The sequence below is a fragment of the Doryrhamphus excisus genome, linkage group LG9, assembly GCF_037039965.1.
Source record: "Doryrhamphus excisus strain RoL-2023G ecotype Guam linkage group LG9, RoL_Dexc_Guam_v1.1, whole genome shotgun sequence".
NCBI lineage: Eukaryota > Metazoa > Chordata > Actinopteri > Syngnathiformes > Syngnathidae > Doryrhamphus > Doryrhamphus excisus.
In genome coordinates this window covers 5062581-5087175 of record NC_136365.1, presented here as the reverse complement: position 1 = coordinate 5087175, position 24595 = coordinate 5062581, and the positions used below count along the sequence as shown (strand labels likewise).

The following is a 24595-nucleotide window of genomic DNA, read 5'->3' as shown; positions in this document are numbered from 1 at the left end:
GTAAATGAGGGATCGCTATGTAATCTGTTCAAGATATCAAAAAATACTAACATAAATATGAACATTTTAGCGTGAATGCATAAGACAATGCAATTAGAAACGACAAATCAAATGGATTAATTAACATTGACATCACCTTTTATCCTGCTGAACACTACGCCATCTTCGTACTGTGCTACTTGGCAGGTTACTTAGTAGTCAAATACACGGACAGTGACTCACCAATGCTTTTTGGGGGCACTTCATGCCACAGAATAATATATTAGGGGGCAAAATATTATTGAAAAACAAATCATACGAAAACTGTGGCATTCCAAAACAGAGCTTCGACCGTAAGAAAACCCAAATGTACTGTTTTTCAGATTTGTTGACTTTTTCTGCCTTTGGCGCACATTACACGCCAGTCATATTCCGTGTTAGGTTTATTGCCAGCAGCTTGATTTGGTCAGTCCAGAAAGCTATTTCTACATTTTAGTCAACTTCCCCTGAGTAGCTCAGTCACTTCAGCAAGGAGATACTTATTCCAAAGGAAGAGACAAGCTTTTGCAAGTTATAGTACTTGACTTGTTTGTCTATCAACTTTTCGATACACATTAAAAAGGTACTTGTGACTCGGTTTTGCATGACTTTTTTGTCCATTTGTCGTCATTATAACAGTTGAAACAATGCTTTAAAATGCACGTACATGATACTACAGGTTGACTTGGGACACGTTGTTTCATTTTCCTAGGGTCAAAATTGTCATGAAATGTGAACTCAACTGAGACCGTGTTCATCTTTAGAGGCTCCACTGTATTGCAAACTTCTCCTCTCATCATGATCTCTTCCTCCACAGAATCCCACTTTGCTGCATCCTGCGCTGTGCGAACAGAAGCTCTCCCCTTTCACCACTCCTCTCCTTGTCTGTTAGATAAGAAGGAAAGGAAATGGTTCTTTTCACCCTTCCTATCTGGGTCTGGGCCATGAAATACCTTGCTTTGTACAGAAATGGTGAGGAATGACTTGTGGATAACTATTTATTCACTTATCTGTGTATTTACCGTAAGCATTAGGCTATTCCTGGAGAAGAGCTGTGAGGATTATGTGTTCGAATTGTATTTCCCCGGCATACAAATACTGATAGGGATGATTATAAAAATAATAAAGTATTAGATGACTGACGACTGTCGCAAAATGCAGAATAAGCGATATGTGCTGTTTATGGGTAAAATATATTCCAAATTAGCCCAAGTGTTTGGACGTGTGTATAAAAACGTAGGTGCCGGTGTTCCCTATACCAGCTGTGGGAATGCGGTCCAGTAATTCCAAGCTACTGACCAAACAAATTAACCACTTGCTACCAGGAATTCAATCAAGGCTGGCAGCTGGAGAGGTTTTGTTGCAAATTAGATACAAAGATTTTTGCCAAATTGGGGCTCACTCTTGGCTTTTTTGAAGGTCTTCCTCTAAAAGCTTGAGCCTCCAGAGAGTGTTGGGGGGGAACTTTTGGCAAGAGGAAGCAGTTTCATTTTCTATCCTGGAGAAAGAGAGTCAGAGGGGAGGACGCAGCCAGCCAGTCAGCCAACCATGGGGATCAGGAGTCATTATGCATCCCTGTTGTATTTTTATTTATTTATCCTTTACAGGAGCTAACTTGAGAGCACCTTCTTAAATGTTTGATTGATTCACAGTATCCATGGCAAAAAAAACTACACAGATAAAGCAGAATGTATTGAAATTCTTCCATCCAGAAAATAGTCTCTATTAAGCTCTCTGTATCCCGCTATCTTCCATATTCCTCTATGTCTCGGCCTGAAGCCCACAAAAACAAGAATAAGAAAATGCAACAAAGCGGCCTCCTTTTGGAATTATTTTATATATCTATACAAGAAAAATATATATAGACATTACATTTGGCTGCAGAGCTGTTTGCAAAGTTGCCAGTAAGAATACAGATGAAGTGAATTTCATTGGGCAAACAATGAAGAGATCTGTCAGATGCCTGCAACCAAAGCTTTATGTGGAATGCTGTTGTTTTTTAATTTAACTGGGCGGGGGAAAGGCTTGTTTACTTTTCAATAATGCAGTTGTATAAATATTATCATTGGAAAATGAATCATCAAAAGAAATGTATATACATACAATACGTATAGTGCCGTGTTTTTGTAAGTCACATTTTCTAATTCTTCCGGGCCAACGACTGCCATGCACACTTAACATTCACCCATGCCACCATTAACAATGCAACGTCCAGCTCATTAGCATCACAATTACCTGGACCACTTCTTAAAAAAACATATATATATATATGTGTATATATATATATATATATATATATATACTATATATATATAATGCTCTGTTTTACGTTTAAAAAGTTAATGATGTCGTTTTACCAGGAGTGTTGAACACAAACCACACACCCACACTCCCAAAAGAGACTTTCCACGCGTCACACTCAATTCATTGAAACCTCTCTTTCTCTCTCTCTCTCTTGCTCTTTCTCTCTCTCTCTCTCTCCCTCTCTCTTGACATTTTTAGGTGTAATCGTTTTAAAGCGTCCCACAACTTTGCTGTTGCCTTCAAGCACGGCTCGGATCATTGACTTTGGGCCAACTACTGCGAGAGGAAACACGATTTGTTCTAGCTTTTTGGGGGGGGGTGGTGTCTACTACCGCTGTGTGTGTGTGTGTGTGTGTGTGTGTGTGTGTGTGTCAGTCACATTATAACACAGCTTTCTCTCCGGGATTCACAGCTAGTAAAAACGAATGAATGCATAATCTATTTATATGCTGACATGCCTGTTAGGATGCTTTGTGGGACGTTTTTTAAAGTGCAAAGTCAAACATGATGTGACTATCTTGTGGTCGATTTTTCTCCGGAAAGCCAGTTAAAAGTGATATAATTATTTTGGAGATTATATTTTATTATTAAAGTTCTTTAAAATGTATTACACTTGTTTTAATGACATTGGGAGACGTTTGTGTTCAGTAATACGACTGACTTTGAAATGCATGAATCGGTCAATTCATTAGGTACACTTGCACAAGGCGTATCGTCGTTTTTCATGAGCAAAATATGAAAAACAACAATGCGTAACCACAATAATAATATTGGCAAAGTAATTTTTTGGCCTCTATTTTAAGACCAGGATAACCCAGGATCTGGGGGACCAGCAGAGTCCAGTCTTGTTCCTGTTCAAAGACTAAATCAGTCCTGGACTCAAGTGCAGCTTCACACTGTCTAACCGGGTTATGTGCAGAATCACAATGGACTTGTTACCCCCCCACCACCCCACCCCACAACACCACCACCACCATACTCTCTCTCTTTCTCTCTTTTCTGACCCCACAGATCGCCCACCCACCCCCACGAGAAGAGAACACCGTATTTCATTTGAAAGGAAAAACTGAAACAACCTACTTGATGTAAGTCAGCAATTATGAACTTTAACCAAACTATTGAATATTCGTATTGAATATTCAATCAAGTGCAGCATAAGCGGGATATTTAGGTAGGTTTTATTTTGGAACAAATAAAACAAAAAGTAAGGGATTCTCTGCAAGGAAAAAAAATCATGCAAATCATTTCAAAGTGTCCCTGAATATCCATTTTTACACAAAAAATCCAACATTTTGCATTTGTGGGTTTTATAATAAAAATAACGATTAAGTTGGGATACATAGAACAGAAATGCTAATTCTAAAGCTTTAAAATAAAAATCTCAGCACCACAACAATTTATACTACTTTAAAAAATAAATTTTATGTATGTTCTACCTCGCAGTTGTTTGTAGAATTAGTGCAACTGAGTAACCTGCCAAAGTAACATGAAAAATGTGTATTTTTTAATTATGAATTTTAAAAAAAACTTACTGTGCATAGCCGCAAACGGGTCGTGCTTACAGTGGATCTCCATGGGGCAGACGTGGGGCTGGAGGGCCCCTGGTACAACAAAAAAAAAAGAGAAAAGAAAAAGTCTTGGGCCAACCCCTATACTGATAGACCTCCAATGACTGGAAAGTAGTTCCTTTTAATTAAAAATAAAAAAAGTATGTTGCATATGGCTTGGTCACTTAAATATGGCCAGGAAAATGGAAGATTTGTTTTTAATTAATCTGAGTGAATGGCGTCCTCAATGGGACGGGACACCAGAGCAGGTCAAAAAATAAGAATGTTTCTCTTCCATAAGATGTCCTATACCATACACAGTGATAAGTCCAACAAAAAAGATGTTTAAATGTATATTTAAAAAGGAAAATAATAGCAGGGTCCCTCCTTCAGTTCTCTCAACTTATAAAAAATAATAAAAAAAACAGTTTTATCAACCAAAAAATGTCACAAATCCACAATTAGGTGTGTTTTCCATTGCTGGCTTGAATGTTGTCCCATCAATAAAGCGTGCAAGAGCTGCTGAGGGCTCCCATGTCCAAGTGTCATATCCACGGTGCCCGGAAGACAAGAAGCAAAACACGGACACTTCTCACAACTGCTTTTCAAACGGTCCTCACTTTCCCTGGTGGCCTATCCCGTACGAGTTGTTCAATAGTTTGTTTTTCTCTGGCTTTGCAAAAAGAAGAGAAAGCGCCGTCAGTGCGTATAAAAAGTAAAGACGATCATAAGAGAGAGCCGCTCCTGTAGCTAGTGCACCCCCGTGTTTCAGGACCTGCTCTCCTGCGGACAGCGCCCGCGCTCCCAACCCCCTGGAAGCCTGACGTCCACCAGCCGGCCAAGCTGCCTGTCACTCAGCCGCCTCGCAGCCAACCACGAGGCGACAATTACAAATACGTCACAGTCAGCGTCCAAATCTAGGGGCGGAGTCCTGCCTGGCTGGGATTGGCTGATGCGAATCTAACCCGCCAATGAGACCACTTTTGTTTTTATGGCCAACCAATTGGAGCGGTCGGTTACGCCCCTCCTGAACTAGCGATTCGCATACTATCGCGTTTAATTTCAATCAAGTAGAAACCTCATGCTTTTATGGGTATTTGCGCTCAATTTATCCATGTCAATATTAAATGGCTAATTAATTAAGTAATACTAAAAGTGAGGCTTAGTTGCAGCGAGGTTTTCGGACTTTTAGGACGTTAAATGCCTTTCTAAAATGAATACATTAACACAAAAGTTGACATGAATTAGCCTGTTATTGATTTTGAGAGTTGTCTTCTTTGTCATCTTCTACACATGCTTCTCATAATCTTTAGCTTGAGGAGAATCGAATGAAAACGCATAAAACATGCAGTCCCATTCATTACCTAATTGATTGCGGATTCAAACGGGCGTCGTTTTTAATGAAGTCCAATTTGCCAGCTACGTTTCTAACAGAAGGTGGGTGGAGGGGTGTCCCACCTGATTTTAGAAGGCATATCTGAGTCTGGATCCTGTAATATTAACCACACAAATAGCCTTAAGCACCGAGCCAAATTAGAAAAGACTTATTTCCCTGCTTTCTGCTGCTAGACATCTAATCATTTTTGTACTTTTCCTGTTATTCTATGGCCTCAGACAGAGCCAATAATCACGTGGCTTCCCTGAACGAAAACCAGGACTCAAAAGGGAACCCTGTATAATAAGGCAACACAACATATTCTGAAAAGGTCATCAAATTACATATGTGTGCATAGTATGGGTTATCTCCTAGTCCTATACACACCTTGTTTTGTTTTGGGTTGGGGGGGGGTGAGTAACAACAGGAGTTCTTACAGTTGAAATCATTAAAACCTATGTTTTTACTTTAATTTGATATTTTTTCTTTTTTTTCTTCCGACAAAACGACTTAAAATCTAATTTCCTGCCAGTTTTTTTATGCTCGTTTCCCAGATGAGCCACCAGGGGGAGTTCAACAATGGGTGACAAATGTATAAGTGTATAAGTGTAAAATGTATAAGTTTGTAGTGTGATCACTATAGTTTGTATTGTGCTCATTTAGAACTTGTCAATACATAATAGCATGTCATTGCGCATTATTATGCATGATTGTGCTAAAAAAAAAAACAATAACACTGAAATAAATGAATTGGTTTAATGTTTACAGAATCCTTATGCACATTATTTTTTTCCATAGGAGAGTGTAATAATCATGAAATATAAATAAATAACTATAATAAATAATAAGTGCCTCATGTGCTGGAAGGGTATCCTTTATTCTAAAATGAAGTGGATATAAATGGAAAATTTTTGACATTTTGGCAGGCATAAATTATTATTTTTAATTGACTACAGACTATTTAGCAGCATACTGAGCATTTAATAATACATTATTTTTATTGAATATTAAACTGAGGTGATTAATTTTATGTTTAATTTTAAACTGCTGGTTTTCATTCTTAAATAATAAATTATAATAAAAATAATTCCAAAAAGAGGGCGTCAAATGACAGTCTTTATTTATTTATAGTTTTATTTTTAAATTTAGTAGCTTTTTTTTCCATCCGAGCTTGCCTCCTTCTGTTTGGAGGCTGTGCTTGAATTTGAGAGTGAGCCACAGACCGTTTTTTCCTCGTCACACACGCAGGCAAACGTCTCCTCCATTTGCAAATTAAATACATAAAGCAATTAAAAACAGCGAAACACAATCAATCATGTATACAAATTGTTGTTGCTTTAGGCTCTGGAAATTTGAAGAAAACTTTCATCAGGGTGGGACGACTTTTAATCCGGGGGTCCAGAGACATTACCATATTTCATTACCTCCTTGTAGTGGAAATACAAGCATGGAGGTGGGCGAGGGGAGGGAGATTAGACTTTTTTTTAAACATTAGTAAGAAATGTGGTGGTGATAATCATTTGGAGGCAAATTGAAGGCTATGTTAAGGGTTTCTCTCTCTATCTCTCTTTCTCTTTTCTGCATCCACCCATCCATCCAGCGTGAAAGACTGTTTTGCCTTTTTGCGCGCAGAGCCTCCAAAGGAAAAAGCAATGAAAAATTAATAGCGCATGTTACTCCACCACGCTCGTTTATTACACGCCCGCGTGCCTGTCAACATAATCAGAAAGCCCACTCGTATATATATATATATATATATATATCAACTTCTGCAAATATATATATTTAAAAAATAATCAGTAACTAAAATGGACGGACTGCAGTGTCTTGGATGACCACTGAAGATTGCATTCTCTCTCATGTCTCCATTTGTAATGACTTGCTTGGCTGATAATGCACCTAATGAGGAGTCAATGGAGGCCTGACCACAAGCTCTGATGCAGTTTGAGGGGGCACTTGAGGTCAAGTCTGAGTTTTTTTTTCCCCACTCCTCACCTCTTTGTTCTACATCTAACTGATATAGTGTACACTCAGAGCGACACTGAGCCAATTTCAGCAGAAAATGTTACTCTATCTGTTCATCACATGACCTGAAAGTATACACATATTCGTTCAAATGAGTCAATTAAGGAAGAATTGTGCACTTTTACACCAAGAGAGGACTCTTTGCACACTGATCACGTATTTCATAGAAGGCTGCAAGGCAGAGAGGCCCTGGGCCCTCCTGACTGCACACACACAGTCAACAGGGAGGGCCTCCTATAAACTCTAATTTCCTTCGTGGCTATCCAATCACAACCAAATTCCATTAATAGTTTATCAGTGTGCAAAACGAGGCATCATTTGTCTATATTCATTACAAATGTCCATTAAGCAGCACCTCCTACTAAATTAAACATTTTTTTTCTCATCTTAACAGACTTTTCCATGCAACCTATTATGGAAATAAATGCTGAGGAAGAAGCAGGAGACTCACCTTGTCCACTATAAGGGACGTTTTATCAATACATAGCAGCAGGCGTGGATATGAGATGATGTGCTATCCACTGGGTGCCACAGTACAGTCGATTGATTGGGCTGTTTTATGATCAACATAATAATGGACACACAGGAACAAATTAGGTTATTGTATGATGTTTGAGTGGAAAAATCCACTTGTATTTCATCACAATTGTTGTTTCTAATAATGATATACTATACCAGACAAAGGTTTGGAGACACTCCTGTTATTGAATCATAAGGTGAGCCCAAACTTTTTGACTGGCACTGTAGCTGTACTGTTGCTTCCCTTTTAGTGCTGCCATGACAAGTAATGATTGAAGGCTATGGGAGCCAATGAGGACCAATCGTGATGTTCAGAGCTGCCATGTAAACCAGATTTAGTGTACAGTTAACTTTGACAATGAATATAGTCACTAAATAAGTTCCCTCACTTTGAATATATACTTAATCAAACTTCTTTCACTGCCAACCGAGCAACCAAAACATATATTTTTAATCATAACTGTAATGTTTATAATAGTGACATATGCCTGCCTGTATTGTATATAATAGGCAGTACCATGCAGTCAAAAGTTTGCAGACACTTACTCATGCTATTGAATGAAAGAGTGTGTCCAAACTTTTCATCGGTTATTGTATATTTCTACATTTTCTGCACAACTTGTTGGAGTGGGAATCACCAAATGTCAAATACAGTTTCTTATGCTCATAAAGTGTCACTTTGCAGCCATGAAAATATTACTTGGAAACTATGGAAGCCGATGAGTTGCTAGAGGTGGAATGAACTCCCTTAAACTCCAAGTCCAATTTACTTTGCCTTGAGTCCACTATACCAGCAAGATGAGTTCTAAACTTTTGACTTCATCAAACTTTGCATGAGAGAAGTTGTACAAGTTGTACAAATAAAGTAAGAGTTCCTTTAAAATGTATAGAAACACGTCTAACTGTCAACACACATGTAGTTTCACATGCATTTCAAATCCGGTGCGAACCCTACCTGCTCTCTCCAGCCGCAGTGCACGACTCCTGGGCCCCTGCAGCTCCATGATAGCCGCTTAGAAGGGAGGGGGGGGGAGATGAAGTGAGGGAGGGGAGAAAAAAGGAGGAAAAGAACAAGGGAAAAAGTTTTTTCTCCCTCACTTCTCTGCCTGTCACTGTTGCTCTCTCTCTCTCTCTCTTTTCTCTTCTTTGGGCTGCGTACAGTATGCACTACTTTTGGGTGGGGGTGTGAAACAATGCGACCCTTCCGCTCCTTATTGCGCTTCCTGCAAGTGTTCACTCATCTGCAACTAAACGATTTAGGTTGAAAAACGGGAGGCTTCTTGTGGCAGGGGTGGGGGTGACTGTTGGGGAAGGGGGGGGGGTGTTAAATGAGGACGTCGAGTCGGAAGAGCCGCTCTAGCAATGTGCGCACATGTCCTCTATACCTCTCTTCGTGGCGCTAAAACTGGCGCTCACTTGCACGCGCCTATCAAGTTAACTTCTATTTGTATATAACTATAATGTCGTTGTACTATAATGTTCTATATAAAAGTAAAAACTAAGTAGATTAACTTGTAAAATAATGATCAGAAATGGTTAAATGGTTGCATAGTTTATAGTGGACAAATCTGACATTTGTACACTAAAGTTGATAGAAATGTTCATACATTACTGGCATACTTTCCCGCCTTTTAAACACCCATTTATAGGTGGAATTATGAATCCTTGTTTACATTATAGACCACATGACGCTGCAACTTGTAGTTTTAGAAGTTTGGGCAGTTTTCTTGAATGTATAATACATAAAAAAACTCAATATTTGCATAGTTCATCATAATGACACAGCAAACTAAAAACAGAAGTTTTATCCATGACATAAATATGTAAATATATTTAGCAGTATTGTACTGTCATTCTTTGATGGAGGTTTGTTTAGTGTGTTTGTTTAGGTCACAATTAATATGGTAGTATATACAGTATTTGAGTATGTTATGCACTTATGTGAGAGGTTTACAGTAACAGCTTTAGGATACAAAATCTGAATCAAATAATAGAGTTTTGCCATTCTGTAGTGCTGACAGTGGAAAAATTGGCAGCATTTATGAGACATTTGTGTTATAGATGACCCAGCAATCCTTCATTTCTCTCATGGGATTAATATTAATGTAATATTGTAACATTTCAGCTTTTCCAGTGTCTCCTTAATCCCTGCTATAGTGTTTATTTCATTATTTACAATAGAATCATGAATGTCAGGCCAGTGATATACTATATGGTTTCTGAACGGCCCCTGGGCTAGACTTTGAATACCAACATTAGGGGGTGCTTTAGACTCACCTCTGCCATTGTTGCACTTGTTCCGTACCGCTAACTTCCTGGATTTCAGAATAGTGGAATTGAATTAGAATATCAATTTGCCAAGTGACAATTTCAAAAATAATACAATATAAATTGACTTACCCGATACGATTTAAGAAGTGTTAGCTAGCTATTCAAATAAATTAATTAAAGACATGCACATTAACATGTTATGTGTAACATAACAAGAGTGCGTAATTTTGACCAGTTTTGACAAATACGAGAAAATCCATTCATTGTGAGACAACCTTACTGCCGAAGTCTACAAAATACAGCATATGACATGAATTAGTCAGATTTCAACCCGAACCAACACAAAGTAGCACACTTTTATCCAATGATAAACACAGCTTGTTTCCGGGTTGCAGGTCATGTGTCAGGGTTCACGAGCACACCGGAAACAATTGAGCTGCACTGAACAAAGCAGAGACAACAGACGTGGAACAAGCCCGGGCCCTGACCCTCTTGCTCGACACGTCAAAACACACACTTGTTTTTAACACGAGAAGGGCGGGAAGACGTAATGACGACATTCATTGATGGATACGGAGTCATCTCACTGCACGTGCAGGATAATTCTACTAAAATGCTACTACAGAAGCTAAAACGGATATGAAGATATTAAACTTCATAAACTACTAAAATTTGAAAAACAATCGACTCCCATGCAGTTATGTATTGCATTTGTATGCATGGTGGATTATTTGTGTATTTCATAAACACTGCAGTATTTTCACCTTCATTTTGGCAGGAAAATCAAAAAGACTATTCATTGAAATTATTATTTATAAATGTATGAATGCATGTTTTCTTTGCACGCTCCATTGTTAATGTAATTGTTTGCATTGCAAAAAGCAAGGTATTATTGGACTGCATGCATTAGAATGTTTACACTTGTACTTGAAATGATTAAAAAAACGTTTTAAAAACTGTTTTTGTCTGATACATTGTCAAATTAGAAATAATGCTTCAACGTTTTAAATTGAATGGTGTTTTTTATATTTTCAAATATTTTACTTGCATGCCTTTTTAGGATAAATTGTCGAATCCATTTGTTTGCATGACACAAAAAAATCGGTTAGTGTAATTTGTTTGGAACATGGCCGATATACTTCAACTTTTAATAGTTTTTATTTATTTATTTATTTATTTATTTATTTACTCATTCATTCGTTTTAGTCGTTCCTTTCCTCTATCTCGGTTGGCTGGAATTCGCCATAGTTGAAATAATTATTCGCCACTTGTTTGTCTTTCACCCCGTGCTAATTAATGTAATTAATACCAAGAGGCGGGGAGGGGAGTGGGTGACACATTTGGATCTGTGACCCCGAGCTCTGACCGAGCGGAACCGGAAAGAATCGCATTAAAGGCAGAAGACAATAAGTAAACACGTCAACACACAAAGGAGGATGCTGTCTCGCTCTGTGGGGACTTTCACCACATTGTTTTAATGGCAGTAGTTAAAAAAAATGTTATTATAGAGGTCATACACTTAGAGGTCATAATTTTCAGTTGATAGTGTTGTTTAGTAGTATGAATTTAACAATATATTTATGCTTATCATTATTAGAAGAATCTCTCAGTATGATGCAGTGCAGTTGAACAACCTGGCAACCACAGTAAGAAATATAGCATGGTTAAATTGCAACAAAAACTGCTTATTGTCATTCCAAATTGAACTGTTTATGTGCAAAGCATTTGTTGAACTGTAAAAAATAAGAAGAAATATACCAAAAATAATTTCTGGTGGCTTTGAGGAATATGTTCCCCTGTTTCAACCAGCACAATTAGAGATATTGTTCTTTTTATGTCTCATAATCCAATTTCCATCCTCTCCTTGTATAAAAAAAGCTTTATTTAAACACTTTGCTAATGTCTTCTCCACCCAGATGACCTCAATAACCACAAGATGTATAATTCAGAGTGACACTTATGTGTGTGTGTGTTCTCTTTCTGCAGCCAGGCACAGTGTTGCTGCCATGTGGGCTATTCTGTATAGAAGAAAGCTTAAGGGCGCTTTGAGGAATTGGGACACATTGTTTGTCCATGAAACATTATGTGACACCAACATGACACCGGACCATTTGTATGTAAAGGTATACATTTCAGCGTGACCGCTGGACAAGAGAGAACAAGGCTGCTGTCAGTGTAGTTTTATATGTGGAGCTGGGAAAGAGGTGTTGTGGCATGGTGCCGTTGCTAGAGAGTGTCTGACTTTGTGAGTGTGTGTGTGTGTGTGTGTGTGTGTAGAGCTCCTGTTCGCTGATGTAATCCCCACAGACACAAGCCACTGAGCCTGCATGGCCTTTTAACACTTTTGATCACAATTTCAGTGGAGTTTGACGCTGAAATAAATACATTGAAGTGATAAAGACCAGAGTATAGCGCCATGCAATCAAAGTCTTTTTGCCATGTGATCCTTCCCTATATGAGTAGATCTATCCAAAAATTTTTGTTTTGACAACTTTGAAACAATATCATTGCAAGAGATTTGGGGCCGCACCAAAAAATTTGATTGGATTTTCATTCTAAAAAAGGGCAAATTTCTCCTCTGTTCTTGCCGTTGTTCTATGGAACAAACAAATTAAGTTGCTGAAAGCAGTGCCTGTTTTGAGGTGAGAGACATGGAAAACAGACATGCATACACATGGCAAAATTAACAACTTGATTTTCATTTATTATGTGATTAAATTATGAATGTATTATGGTAATGGTAATGGTTTTATTTCATTTGAACATGCATCAGATTACAATCGAGTGCATCACATAATCAGTTCACAGTTCCACATGTCCAAAAGGAGTAGGAAGAAGCAAAGCTTATTAAATCCTACCGCTCCATCTGGTACTTTTGTTACATTTGTTCACTTCCTGCTTTCCATAATACAGTTTAAGGTTTTTTTTTATTGTCCTAGGCCTAGTGCCCACATGTCACGTTTTAATCTTGCACAATGTTGTGACAAGAGATCTAGTGACACCCCTACTAAGCACCAAATGATAGAAAAAAAAATTTCCTCCTGTAAGTTTTTCCTGCTCATGACACGCTCTGCTTGTGATATTAACTCCAGAATCCCCTTAATACAATCATCATTATTTGTCTGCCGATAAATTGTTTCCCCGGTATAGGAAACTATGGTGCATTAAAAAGATTCAAATCAAGTTAGTGTGACGACATTTTAGAAAGTCGGTCTCCACTTTTCAGGTGTATTTTCTTGCTCAATCTTCCTAAAAATTCCAAGTCTGGAGTCAATTCTCAGGTAAAAACGTTCAAGCCAAGCAAGACATGGCTGGTTGAGTCAATTCCCAAGTCACATGCTTGAAATTGTCAGGTCGTAAGTAATGTTTAGTGTTTACTAAATACAGTAGAATGCCATTTTAACACTAACAATTACATTTGATAAATAAAAATAAATGCATTTTGCATGTGCATGTAAAAATCTGTTTGGTGCTCACATAAGTGACAAAGTGCTATGCCAAACCCTTGTTTGTTCTTAAACCTGATTGGATATTAATAGAGCACGGGTGGGCAAGCTGCGGCCCACGGGCCACATCAGGCCCACCAAGCCTCCGAAATCCAGCCCGCAGGGCATTTCCAAATTCTTTTTTTTTTTTTTAACATTGAAACTGTAACTGGCAACATGACTTGCAGTGCTGTTGTGGCACACTTGAGTCTCCAAAACAATCAGATGCAAAGAGCAGCTTCTACAAAAAAGTGAGTCAAACAACACAACACGTCAACACATGACACTCAACCTAAGCTACCGACTTATCAAATATCTATGTGCTATACCCATGCCAAAAACACATGCCTTTATTCCTACCACAAGGTATGCTGGGGAACTTGTGGTGCTCTTTCTCCCAACATATGTTGAGGATGTCATCAGAGAAGTAAACAAGGGGGTGTTAACATAAGCTTCATATGCAACGTTTTATGGTTCATAGTTCATATTGTTGTTGCAGCTGTACTACCCAGTATGCCTTGCGGGTATTGGAAAATGTCAGTTTTGAGTTACGTGCTATGTTTATGCTTTATACCACCTATAGACGACCCCAAATTTTTTTAACCCAATGTGGCCAGCAAGTCGAAAGGTTTCCCCACCCCTGTAATAGATGCATCGAATGTGGCAGATTCTATCGGAAAAAACGGTGTCTTGCAGGAAATGATATAACAAGTCATTGATGTCAAAGTCCAAGTTGAGTTTTAAGTCTTGAGCGATATTGTAAAGACAAGCCCAAAGTCATCAATATTGTGACTTGAGTTTAATAAGCGGTACTATGTTGTCGAACAACTGCCCCCAAAAAACAGCTGTTTCTAACTGTTCCACATAAATAATTTTAGATCTATTCCAACTGCAAGCTGCGCCAAAGCTCCAAGAATAGAAGAGCTCAGAATAGAAAGCTCATTTTGTGTTATTTTGAGAGCAACATTTCATCATAACAAGCAAAGCTGACGATCCAGTTGGGTCCTTTATAGAGATCAGACCTACAGTATATGTCTTTTCCACAAATGGCCTCAGTGAGTGATAGTGGGACGCATAGAAGGGGGCACCATCAAATGAGAGCAATGACATGCTTCTTTTAACTCCCTTTCCCCAATAAAGATCATTCATCAGGCAGAACCATCCTCCTGGTATGTCTGATTGGAAATCGGGGGGATTTTAAATCCCTGTCCCATCCTGGACACCCCATCCATCTTTAACACTCCACTGGTCCACACAGTTATTGAGATGAATCGGTGAAGCAGATGCCTCTATTCAGCGAGTCCGCCTTTCCTTTTCTAAAATAATAACAGTAAATACCTGCAAATGCTTGGAAGTCCAAATCAGGCAGCCACATCACAATTTCACTGAGGCAGTCAGGCATCCCGGACCTGCATCCAATTTAGGGAGATAGGGGGAAGCACAAGGCACGCACCACCCCCTCCTCCCATACTTCCCAAAAACAAAACGGATGCAGGATTAAAAGTGTGTGTGTGTGTGTGTATGTGTGCAGAGACGGGCTGAAAGAGGTGATAGAGGGACCATATAGTTCAGTCTAACCTTTGGAGGGAAACAATCCAACTCAGTGATGGCCTTTCCAGTGTTGACACGCATGGAGACCCCTCAAGAATCAGATGGCATTCACTCCCTGAATCCTTATTATAATGCCATTCTCCACTCTACTATTATGAAAGTGATGCCTATAGTTGGATAGACAGGCTTTGCAATTATTCTGTTGATATGAAGGGGAGGAAAAGGCGCACGCTAATGCAGCACAGTCATGAAAGTCAGGCAGGCATAATTTTGCTGCATTCAACTTGTTAGAAATATGACTGATAGTTTGTCTGTTTGAAGTACATTTACATATAGATTTCCATTCCAATCAGCGTGCAATAATAGCACACGCAGGCTGGAGGGTTCAGAGAAGTTGCTCACACATGCGAGAGGATCACATTGTGACATTTCATATTTGGGCTGGAAGGAGGATGAAACTGGGCATGGATGTGACTGCAGCAAAAGCAGCACATTACAGCATCATTTTGAATGGTGACATTTCTATAATCACATGCTTTTCACACTAATGAAAGAACTCATATATTCCACTGCAAGTTGACATCGCTTTGCATAACATTAGAGCTCTATCAGCCGTCCTATTTAGATGCAGTGTAGTTTGACATTTTTATTTGTGATAGAAAAAGGGCTGATAGAAACGCAATGCCTGATACTACCACTAGAAATGCTTTAGTTTCAATGCAGACATAACATAACAAAATAGGCTGGGATAGGCTCCAACATGAACATGTATGTATAAATAACAAAACATATTACTTTTTAAACATTTGAATGAACTACTCGCATGTTGAAACAAGCAAATCAGAAATATTTGTTTTGCTTTAGGATGCGGAAATTCATAAACAAGAAATATCAAATTAAAAAACAAATTAAAAAAAAACAAAAACAATTTATCTGAAATGCTGTTGTTCCCACAGAAAACACACCTCATTCACCTTAGGTTTGTGATGATTTCTAAATATGTGATAATACAGATTAAATTTGCAGCATCTATGTACCACTGTTTAAAAGAACAATTTTTATACTTTGTCTTTAAGCTCTGTCAAGCTGTTTTTTCAACAAGCTTTGATATTTGGGACTTCTGTCGGTGGTCCGTGAATTGCACCATAGTTGCTGTGAGATGCAAAAGTGAAGCATATACAACTTCTACACCCTTTATTTAATACCTAAACGTTCGTTTACTACATAAAATACCGAGCTCTACAGAAGCACACACACAGATATATAATAGTATAGAAATGTAAGCAAATAACCTCTAAAAAATTATAACTAAGTGCCAATAATAACAGCGCTCTCTGTAGTAATGAGTTTTTGCCGACTTGAGCGAAACGTTATGGTTGGCCAACCTTTTTTCTCCGCTGAACATACCCGGAAGTTCCTCGTCGAGTGTTTCCTCGGCAAATTGAAAGTCAGGGAATAGTTATAGGAGCACAGTGTAATCGGTCTGGGGCTTTAAGGTAAGAAACATTAAATAAACTACGTCGGCACCACGTAGAACAACTGTCGAGGTTGTTGCTGCTGCCTTCACGCTTGTTCCTGCTTTTTGTTTACATCCTGCAATGCTGCTTCAAACACGTGGGCACGCATGAGTGCCACATGTTAGATACATATATAGATGTTTTTTTTCAATCAATGCATGTAACATTGACTGTATTAATATGTTCGTGTGTGATCTTATGTGACATTTGGGTTACTAAAGAGTATCTGCTAATCGAGAGCGAATTTGTGCCCAAATGTGCACAGTGCCGGCTAGTTAGCATTGGGCTAGCTCCCAGCTGCCATAGTATATGCAGTACGTGTATATTTTGGGAGTGAATTCTTAATGGTTGAACATTTTAGATGATAGCTCTGTGCATAAACCGTTTACTAATAATCACATTGTATAACAGCGTAATGTGACTTTACTCATCTGTACACACCAGTCATTATTTGCACTATGACCCATTTATCATTGCACTAAAATTAATATATCTGCTCCTGCATATGCCCCTGTGCAATACTGTGTGTATATTTTGGATATCTTGTATATATCTTGTTAAATTGTCTTTTTTACTCTACTTTATATGCTTTTTTTTTGGTTTTTTAAACTTGACTACTGCACTGAAAAGAGAAGCTCTCCAATTTCGTTGTACATCTTGTATAATGACAATAAAGGCCATTCCATTCCATTTAATTTCTACTGCTAATTTAGCGCTGAATTAAAACTGGAATTTAGTCCAGTCTTGGTATAACAAGATATGCTTTATCCATAAACATTCTACTGTCACATCCTAACTTTAAGATGACACACTTGAGAACACTCTTGCTTAATAAGTAAGTACTATTTTTAATAAAAAATAATGCGATCTGGGATTGCAGCTTCAGTTAATGAACTAAGTTATCTTTTCCAGTTTCCAGTCTGTGATCTGCTCAACTTTTTTTTCACAGAGCAGACACTCTCCTCCTCCAGCGGCTGCTGAGAGTCTTCTTTTTCTGTCCTTTTAATCCCTGTGGATGGCTTGTGACTGCCTAGCGTGATGTTTCTGCAGCCTGTGGTTATTCTCTGAGGCCAATCATCTCCAGCCATCATGGTGCAGATACGCTGGACTAGACAGGGCAATGGGCCAGGCCCTGTACCATGTCTCTGTGAACTGCACAGCGCACACAGGGGAGATTGTGCAAATTAACTTCTAACATAATTATAAAGAGTGGACGAGAGATTTGTTTTTGACTTGACATGCTGTTTCTTGCCATTTAAAGATCTGATGAAAAACTGATAAAAAAGAAGAGCAAGCAAGAGGAGCGGAACTGGTTGATGTTTTTTTTTTTTCAGTTTTGTTAACAAGCCCTCATGGATTTCACAACCAAGGCCAAAAGTTTGTTCCATCCTGTAATTGGTTGGTTTCTAACCACTTGTTTCTAAGCTCTATAGATAATTGTTCGAATAGTTTTATATAGTGGTCATCAAAAATGGCAGGAAGATGTGGATGAAACCTTTGGGAATCACATAGCCAGAACTAGCTGTTGATAGCCGTGGGAATGTTTTCAGACAGTCTGCCAAGTAGTTAGGAAGGTTTTGCATGGAAAGTAAATTCTATCCCTTACAATTGAAATGACTGAAGTAGAAATAATCTCTTGCACGGTTAAAATGTCAGGCAAGTGCAAAAATAACTGCTGCTGTTGTTTAGCAGCAATGAGGGCTCATTTGTTTGATCCTGTCACACAAGCATAAATACATATTAAATTTCCCAGTATCTTATCTTTTTTAGATTTACTTACATTTACTAGAATATGAGACTGCTTCTTTCATATTCTCTGTTGCATAGCAATTCAGTGCACACTGCACAAGACTTCAGTTAACTTAATTTTGCTTTGTCTTTGGATTTTTGTGTTTTTTTTAAGCATTTTAGTAGTATTGAAAAATGTATGACCTCGTTGACATTTGGATGAATATCACCATCAACCCAAACAGCTTTGAAATATTGGGTTTTTGTGTTTATTAGCGTGTCTATTACATGTTTGTGGGCGTGGGTGGATTCTCTATTAGTCCAATTTATACCTCACTAGGCTCCTCTGCTGACTATGAAGTTTTTATGATGAATATTACTGTGGTGACATAATTGCTCTGTGTTCATTCCTGTTTTCAGATTCGCCCCACAGGTCATCGCTTCCCCAGCTTTGAGTGTCGACTGCATCAGAAGCCCAGGCCAGCGTACATGTGTGCATCTGAGTGTACGGCGGGTCCCTTGTGGTGATGTTTTCCAGCTATCAGGAACGGAAGGAGCTGGAGGATGATCTCTACCAGGGAGACAGCGAGGAATCAGAGGGATCCGAGGCCACCAGTGAGTTGGAGTTCCGTCTCTACAGTCAGCTCCACTACTCTTCCAATGGGAGTGAATTGAAGGAGCAAGATGGAGAGCAACAGCCTAGCCAGGAGCCGCTTGTGCCTGAAGAGATCTCAGACTCTGCACCATCATCTGAAGCGGTTAAACAACGAAGAAAAAACAAGACTAAGACAGGTGTCAAACAGAAGAAGGGAAAACGAGTACCTCAAAGTTCAAGCCCGCTGTCACCGTTTGAAGAGGTCATCGTCATCGACTCCAACCCCGAAGTTATAACCATCTCTGATGATGACACCTCGAGTGACAACAAAGGGGTTTGTGCCTTAAAGGGTAGCAGTAAACCACGAGTGCAGACATCCACCCCAGTCCAGCAGGTAGATGAAACTATTAACTACTATTTTATAAGAATATTACATTTACAAAATGACAGTTTTGCCTTTATAGAAGTAACATTTGTGGTGCCCAAACAGGAATTTTCAGACCCTCCGGGATTTTACGACATTACAATTGCACCAATTTCAGCAAATTCAACCAGTAATTTATGTACGGTTTTGCAACTTTCCAATCTCCAATTTCTCTGTACATTTTGTCTTATTGTCATTTTCGCCCTTGAGCAGTGCTCAAACATGCATGCCAACTATCAACAATGAAATGTGGACCTACATCGCCAGATAGTCCGCCAGATAAAACTATTTTTTAATGTTGCTGATACAATAATAATATTGCTGTAGCATGATTAATATGAGGGGTTTACCATCAAAATGAGTATATCCATTTCCCGCTAGAATGCAGAGAAAAGGGAAGGAAATATATATTCAGGTTTCATATACGGATTTCAAAATTCTCCCAAAAATGCACCTCCCCTTTAAGTGAATTTGATTGAACATCTGTATTAATATTTTCATGAAGGCATCCCATAAAAAGGTGACTCGGAGTATCCCGGTGACTGTTGACTCGGATTCATCCCATTCATCCGACTCCTCGGAATCTCTGGAAAACTGGATGATCCTCGGTGGAGATAAGGAGGACGGAGATCATTTCATTTCACTCAACTTGAGAGGCCTTTATGACATCCGTTCAGGTGTGTTGATTTTCTGTTGTTTTTGGGACCAGCTTTCTACATCACCATTGACAAGGGAATGGCACAATGATGGTTGTTTGTGTATAGATGCAGCAAATGTCGCTTTACATTCACTGCTGCTCTCTGATACATCTTTAAGTATGTTTGTGTGTATTATGTATTGATATGTACGGTGCCGTGTTGTGTGTTTATAAAATATTCGACCTCTAATCAGCATGCATGTGCTGCAGACACACACACTAATGCCAAAAACAAACATCCTGGAGAGACGAGCATCAAAGGAGAAAAAAAGGGGGGGGGGGGTGAGATGGGAGTAATCAAAAATTGAATAAAAATGTTTGCAGAAATCTCTTTAGATCTCCACATTATCTTAACCTGCAGCCTCAGCAACCCTTCACTTGCCCCCCTCCTCCTATCCCGCTCGTTCTACCTACGTCCATCTCATTCTTATCCCATTTCCTCACTATTGTCCTCCTTCTCTGACCCCCTCCCACTCCTCATTCCTCCCTCCCTCTGTCTCTTTCGAAGCCTTTTCCTCATTTAAATTTCGCCGGGTTGATGTTTCTGCAAGAGTGCTCCCTGGCTTCCACACACAGACGTTCTAAAGGAGGCGGCCTGTAGCTGAGACTTTTGAGGCCTTATTTTTTGGGGGGGGGGTTGGATTTTGGGGCTTCCGCCTCCCCTGCTTTTCTCTCTGTGTCGTCTGGCTTCTCTCTGTGATCTTTGGAGCTTGACCTCATGTCTGCACATGGGGGGGTGTGAAAAGGGTGTTAAAGTGAGTGAGTTTTGCACGGGGGGGGAGTGGGTTACACCCCATAATTAAATGAAGGTAAAGAAATTTCATGGATGGGCCTCTTGAATTGATGCATTTGACACAGAATAATATATTAAGGCTCCTGGAAGCTAATGCCCCCCCCCCCCACGTATGATTTTTTTTTCAGGCAACAAACTATTTGCATTTGGGAGGGTTGGCATTTCCACTACTTCTATATGATTTATTACACTTTTCGGTAGAAAATCAAATCCCGGTCTGATGCTACAATGAGTAGGCCAACTGCTGTTTTGGGCCGGGGCCATGAAGTTGCTTGGCATTGGAGATGCCTTCAAAAATTCCCTTTTTTGGCACTCGGTCGTGCCACTCCCTCCTCCAGTGCTTTTGGGCAGCCACTGAGGATGTGCTCGAGTCAACGTCTCCCAGCGCATAGCACATATGCTGGAGTTGTCCTTGCCCCAGAGGTGGAGGTCAACATACACTGCTTGGATGATGAACACCCCCTCCCATCTCATCCAAGCTCTCTGCTGCTGCATTCCCACCATCCTGCTGATCCACTTTTCCTCCTGCTCACACTTCCTTCAGGACTAGCCGGTGTGTGTCCTTGGCATCTCGTTGCCACCAAGACCACTAAAGCCTTGTGCCTCAGTCAGGACCCCCTCCAGACCTTCCAGGGCTTTCCATTTTTCCTTGTTCAAACCTCTATTTTGAGTCCTTGGAGTCCAGATACTGTGATTATTGTGAAGGCTGCTGAAAGAGAGCTGGAGATTGTTGGCCTTCCCATATAAAGCCATGCTGCAGAGGCTAACGTGGTAGCTGAAGCCACTTGCGATGGTAGCTGCTGATCTTTCTCTCAAACCTGATACACTAATAGCGAGCTGTGTTGAGTTCAAAAAGCCGGACTTGCATGTTCAGCGAACTAGGCTAAACTCATAACCTGGTCAAGGCCAGCTATGAAAGTGCTACTGTTTCACTGCTTAATTCACCTACCAGGTTCCCAAAGGGACGCGGTGAAAATATAATGGGAAAAAACATGATATTATTCATCTATAAGCGAGATTTTCAGATGAGGGAATATGCTCACATGAGCACCAGGAATAAAATGCAATAAATGAGAGGAAGCAGCTCCGCTTTGTGTTCAATGATGATAAAAGTGATTTGTGCATGTTTTGCAGAGTCTGCTGCAAGCCTAGAGTTGTCTGTAGTTACTTATTTGACAAAGAGTATCTATCTTTTTCTAATTACTTACTAAGTATAAACGAAGGCACGGAAACAATGGGGTCTCTTAATGTTCTTCATGTGTGTGTACATGCAGACCGTCACAAGTGATTTGATGCTATTCCTCTTTGATTCAAGGTTGTCAACCTAACCCGACAAGCTCCTGTAAATAGTTGAAGTGTGAAATAAAAACTCCAAATCCACTGGAGTTGAGAAAGCATCCTCGGACGATCTTCTCTGCTTTTTCAAGTGCAGGCCTAAGGCTTAAGTCCAAAAGAATTTGGCAATTTCTGTCCAATATTAGTTCCCGCCGGTGGCTCCACATCCAGCGCCGCGTTTCCTCAAACTATTGTGTGGGCCCAGGGTCAAAAATGTGATCACGTTAATCGTAAGTCAAAATAGTAGTGCCATTAAAGAAAGTTTCTTTTAATGCGTTAAATACATTTCCTAGAGAGTATACTTTTTCATGAAAAAAAAAACAAAAATAATGACAGAGAGATTGAACTTATTATTGATGCAGACGGCTTGGCGAGATCTAATTCAATTTTATCAAATTGCTGGCAATCCCAACGTTCTTTGGTCCCATGGTGGGTTATTTATCAGCCGTAGTCCTCTCTAATAACGTTATTCTGACCTGAATGCATCAACATCAGTACAATTCCAACACTACAAACTGTATGGACTATATCTCATTGTCACTTGATGACGGTGAGATGCATTCACTGACCGACACTCTGAAAATCACCTCTTTATTCCGCATGTGTGTGTGATCTAAATAAACAGAAAGACAAAGAAAAACTATAAGTGAATATTCCCATCATTCACTAATGTAACTCTTATTTTACTAATTTTAGTATGAATGGAGATACACAAAAATACATCCACACTCAAATACTCAATACTTTTTGAACGCAGCCCTTTATGGCTTGCAGTAACATGGTTGAAGTGTGATTTTAAATATTTTGCAGCTATTAAAGTGACCGGTGTTTGACAAATATTCAGACTTATGCTATCTTTTAGCTTGATATGGATATAATAATTCATCTTTTTGTTCATGAAATGCAGTATATATTTCACACAGATGCAAACGAGGATTAATCATGATTAATTAATTTAAAAATTAATTAATTTAGTAAACAAAATGTATTCATTTCACATTACTAAAATGAATTATTCTGAGTTCAAACGGTGAGAGAGTATGGTATTTGCAAAAAAAAAAAAAAACTTGAGTAGGAGAGGCCCCAACTGAATTCTACTCTTCACTGCCCCACACTTTGGAAACCCCTGCTCTCATACAGTACATTCATAAAGCAACACCCAAAGGGCCTGTAAGACTTTTGAAGTGCGATACATTTTTAACATCCTAGGTTTTCCTCCTTGAGCTTGGATATAATTGGCAGAAGTAAATTAAATATGGCACAAATCAAATCATATTTACTATACTTTGTCTCTTTCTCTGAACTCATCTGCTCTGCTACACGGCCACCACTTTAGATACTTTTAATACTGTAATCTTTTACTGTATGGTCCTTTTTAATATAAAGGTTCACACACTCAGCACCAGTCTGTATGGCACAGGTGTCAAACAGAAGTCCTGGGAGCCAGATGTGGCTCGCTCCATCATTTTATGTGGCCTGCGACTTCACATTTTTCTGTCATTTTGACAGAAAAATGGTACTATATACAGTTCTTCTGAACTTTTAATATAATTTGATAATGCAAGATACAAGACAGTCCAACCGTTTTTTTCTTATCCAAAATTTTACAAAAGTTATGCATCAGTTTGATTGTAAAAATAGAATAAGCCAATAGTGTCATAATATCACAAGGTTATATCCATATATATATTGACAGTTACAAGTGGCCCTCTGAGGGCAGCCATAACTGCCATGTGGTGAGTTTGACACCCCTGCTATACGCTCTGTTGGAACACTGAAAGAGTGAAGAGTGGGAAGAGTGAGGTCCATCTGCAGCCAGAGGCAACCAAAGGGGGATAAAAAAAAAAAAAAAACAGGACCTCCCCAAAATTCACACCGTGTGCATGGACATTAACGACTCAAGGGTGCAGGAGGGGAGTGTGCTCAAGCTAAACTTTGAATCTGAAGTGGTTAAAGTCTTTCGCTCAGTGGTCACACTCTGTTCTCCCACTGCAGTCGTGGTAAGTCCTCACCAAACTTTTGAACCAGGCTTATAGTAAATAGTCTCTTCTGGCCGTGTGAGTGTGTGTTACTGTTGTGTTGCACAGAATAGAGCATGTTTTTTTTTTGTTTGTATCCTACTTATCCAACTTCCTTACATTGGCATCTTTATCTGTGATGGATGAGCAAAGCCTTCAGGGTTGCATTTGGACTTGAAATCTCGAGTTGGCCTTTTCCATGTTCGGAACTTTCCGGGTTCGATAACTGGCGTGCCAGGCTGCAGTGCAAATACGGACAACGTGGTTACGCTGTTTGTGGCTGCCATACTGAATGTGTGTGATTATATTTTGGACATTGCTATTGTAAAATGAGATTACAGTAACATGCCTGGTACCGCGTTGGCAGTGTGTGAGTGTGTGTGAATCTGTGTG

The 24595-nt window shown here is 39.3% G+C and overlaps 3 protein-coding genes across 8 annotated transcripts in view; 2 read left to right on the top strand and 1 right to left on the bottom strand.

The window, feature by feature from the left end:
- pax5 (paired box 5) overlaps positions 1-8834 on the bottom strand; it is a 49969-nt gene extending 41135 nt beyond the window's left edge. For both annotated transcript variants that reach the window (XM_058062179.2, XM_058062355.2), the window contains exon 1: positions 8744-8834. In XM_058062179.2, coding sequence (XP_057918162.1) covers positions 8744-8792 — 49 coding nt within the window. In that variant the 5' untranslated portion in view covers positions 8793-8834. The remainder of the gene's footprint in view (positions 1-8743) is intronic.
- Positions 1-10720, top strand: part of LOC144899797 (uncharacterized) — a 66752-nt gene extending 56032 nt beyond the window's left edge. The window contains exons 7-9 of one of the 4 annotated variants that reach the window (XM_078793268.1): positions 836-990; positions 3334-3407; positions 10455-10720. The gene's annotated coding sequence lies outside the window, so the exon portion shown is untranslated. Of the gene's footprint in view, positions 1-835; positions 2026-2520; positions 2864-3333; positions 3408-10454 lie in introns of those variants that run through there. The other 3 variants (XM_078793269.1, XM_078793274.1, XM_078793267.1) reach the window with 3 other exon arrangements.
- A 5744-nt stretch (positions 10721-16464) lies between these two features.
- Positions 16465-24595, top strand: part of zcchc7 (zinc finger, CCHC domain containing 7) — a 42604-nt gene continuing 34473 nt past the window's right edge. The window contains exons 1-3 of one of the 2 annotated variants that reach the window (XM_058081755.2): positions 16465-16591; positions 18761-19329; positions 19865-20036. In XM_058081755.2, coding sequence (XP_057937738.2) covers positions 18868-19329; positions 19865-20036 — 634 coding nt within the window. In that variant the 5' untranslated portion in view covers positions 16465-16591; positions 18761-18867. Of the gene's footprint in view, positions 16592-17992; positions 18011-18760; positions 19330-19864; positions 20037-24595 lie in introns of those variants that run through there. The other variant, XM_078793265.1, reaches the window with a different exon arrangement.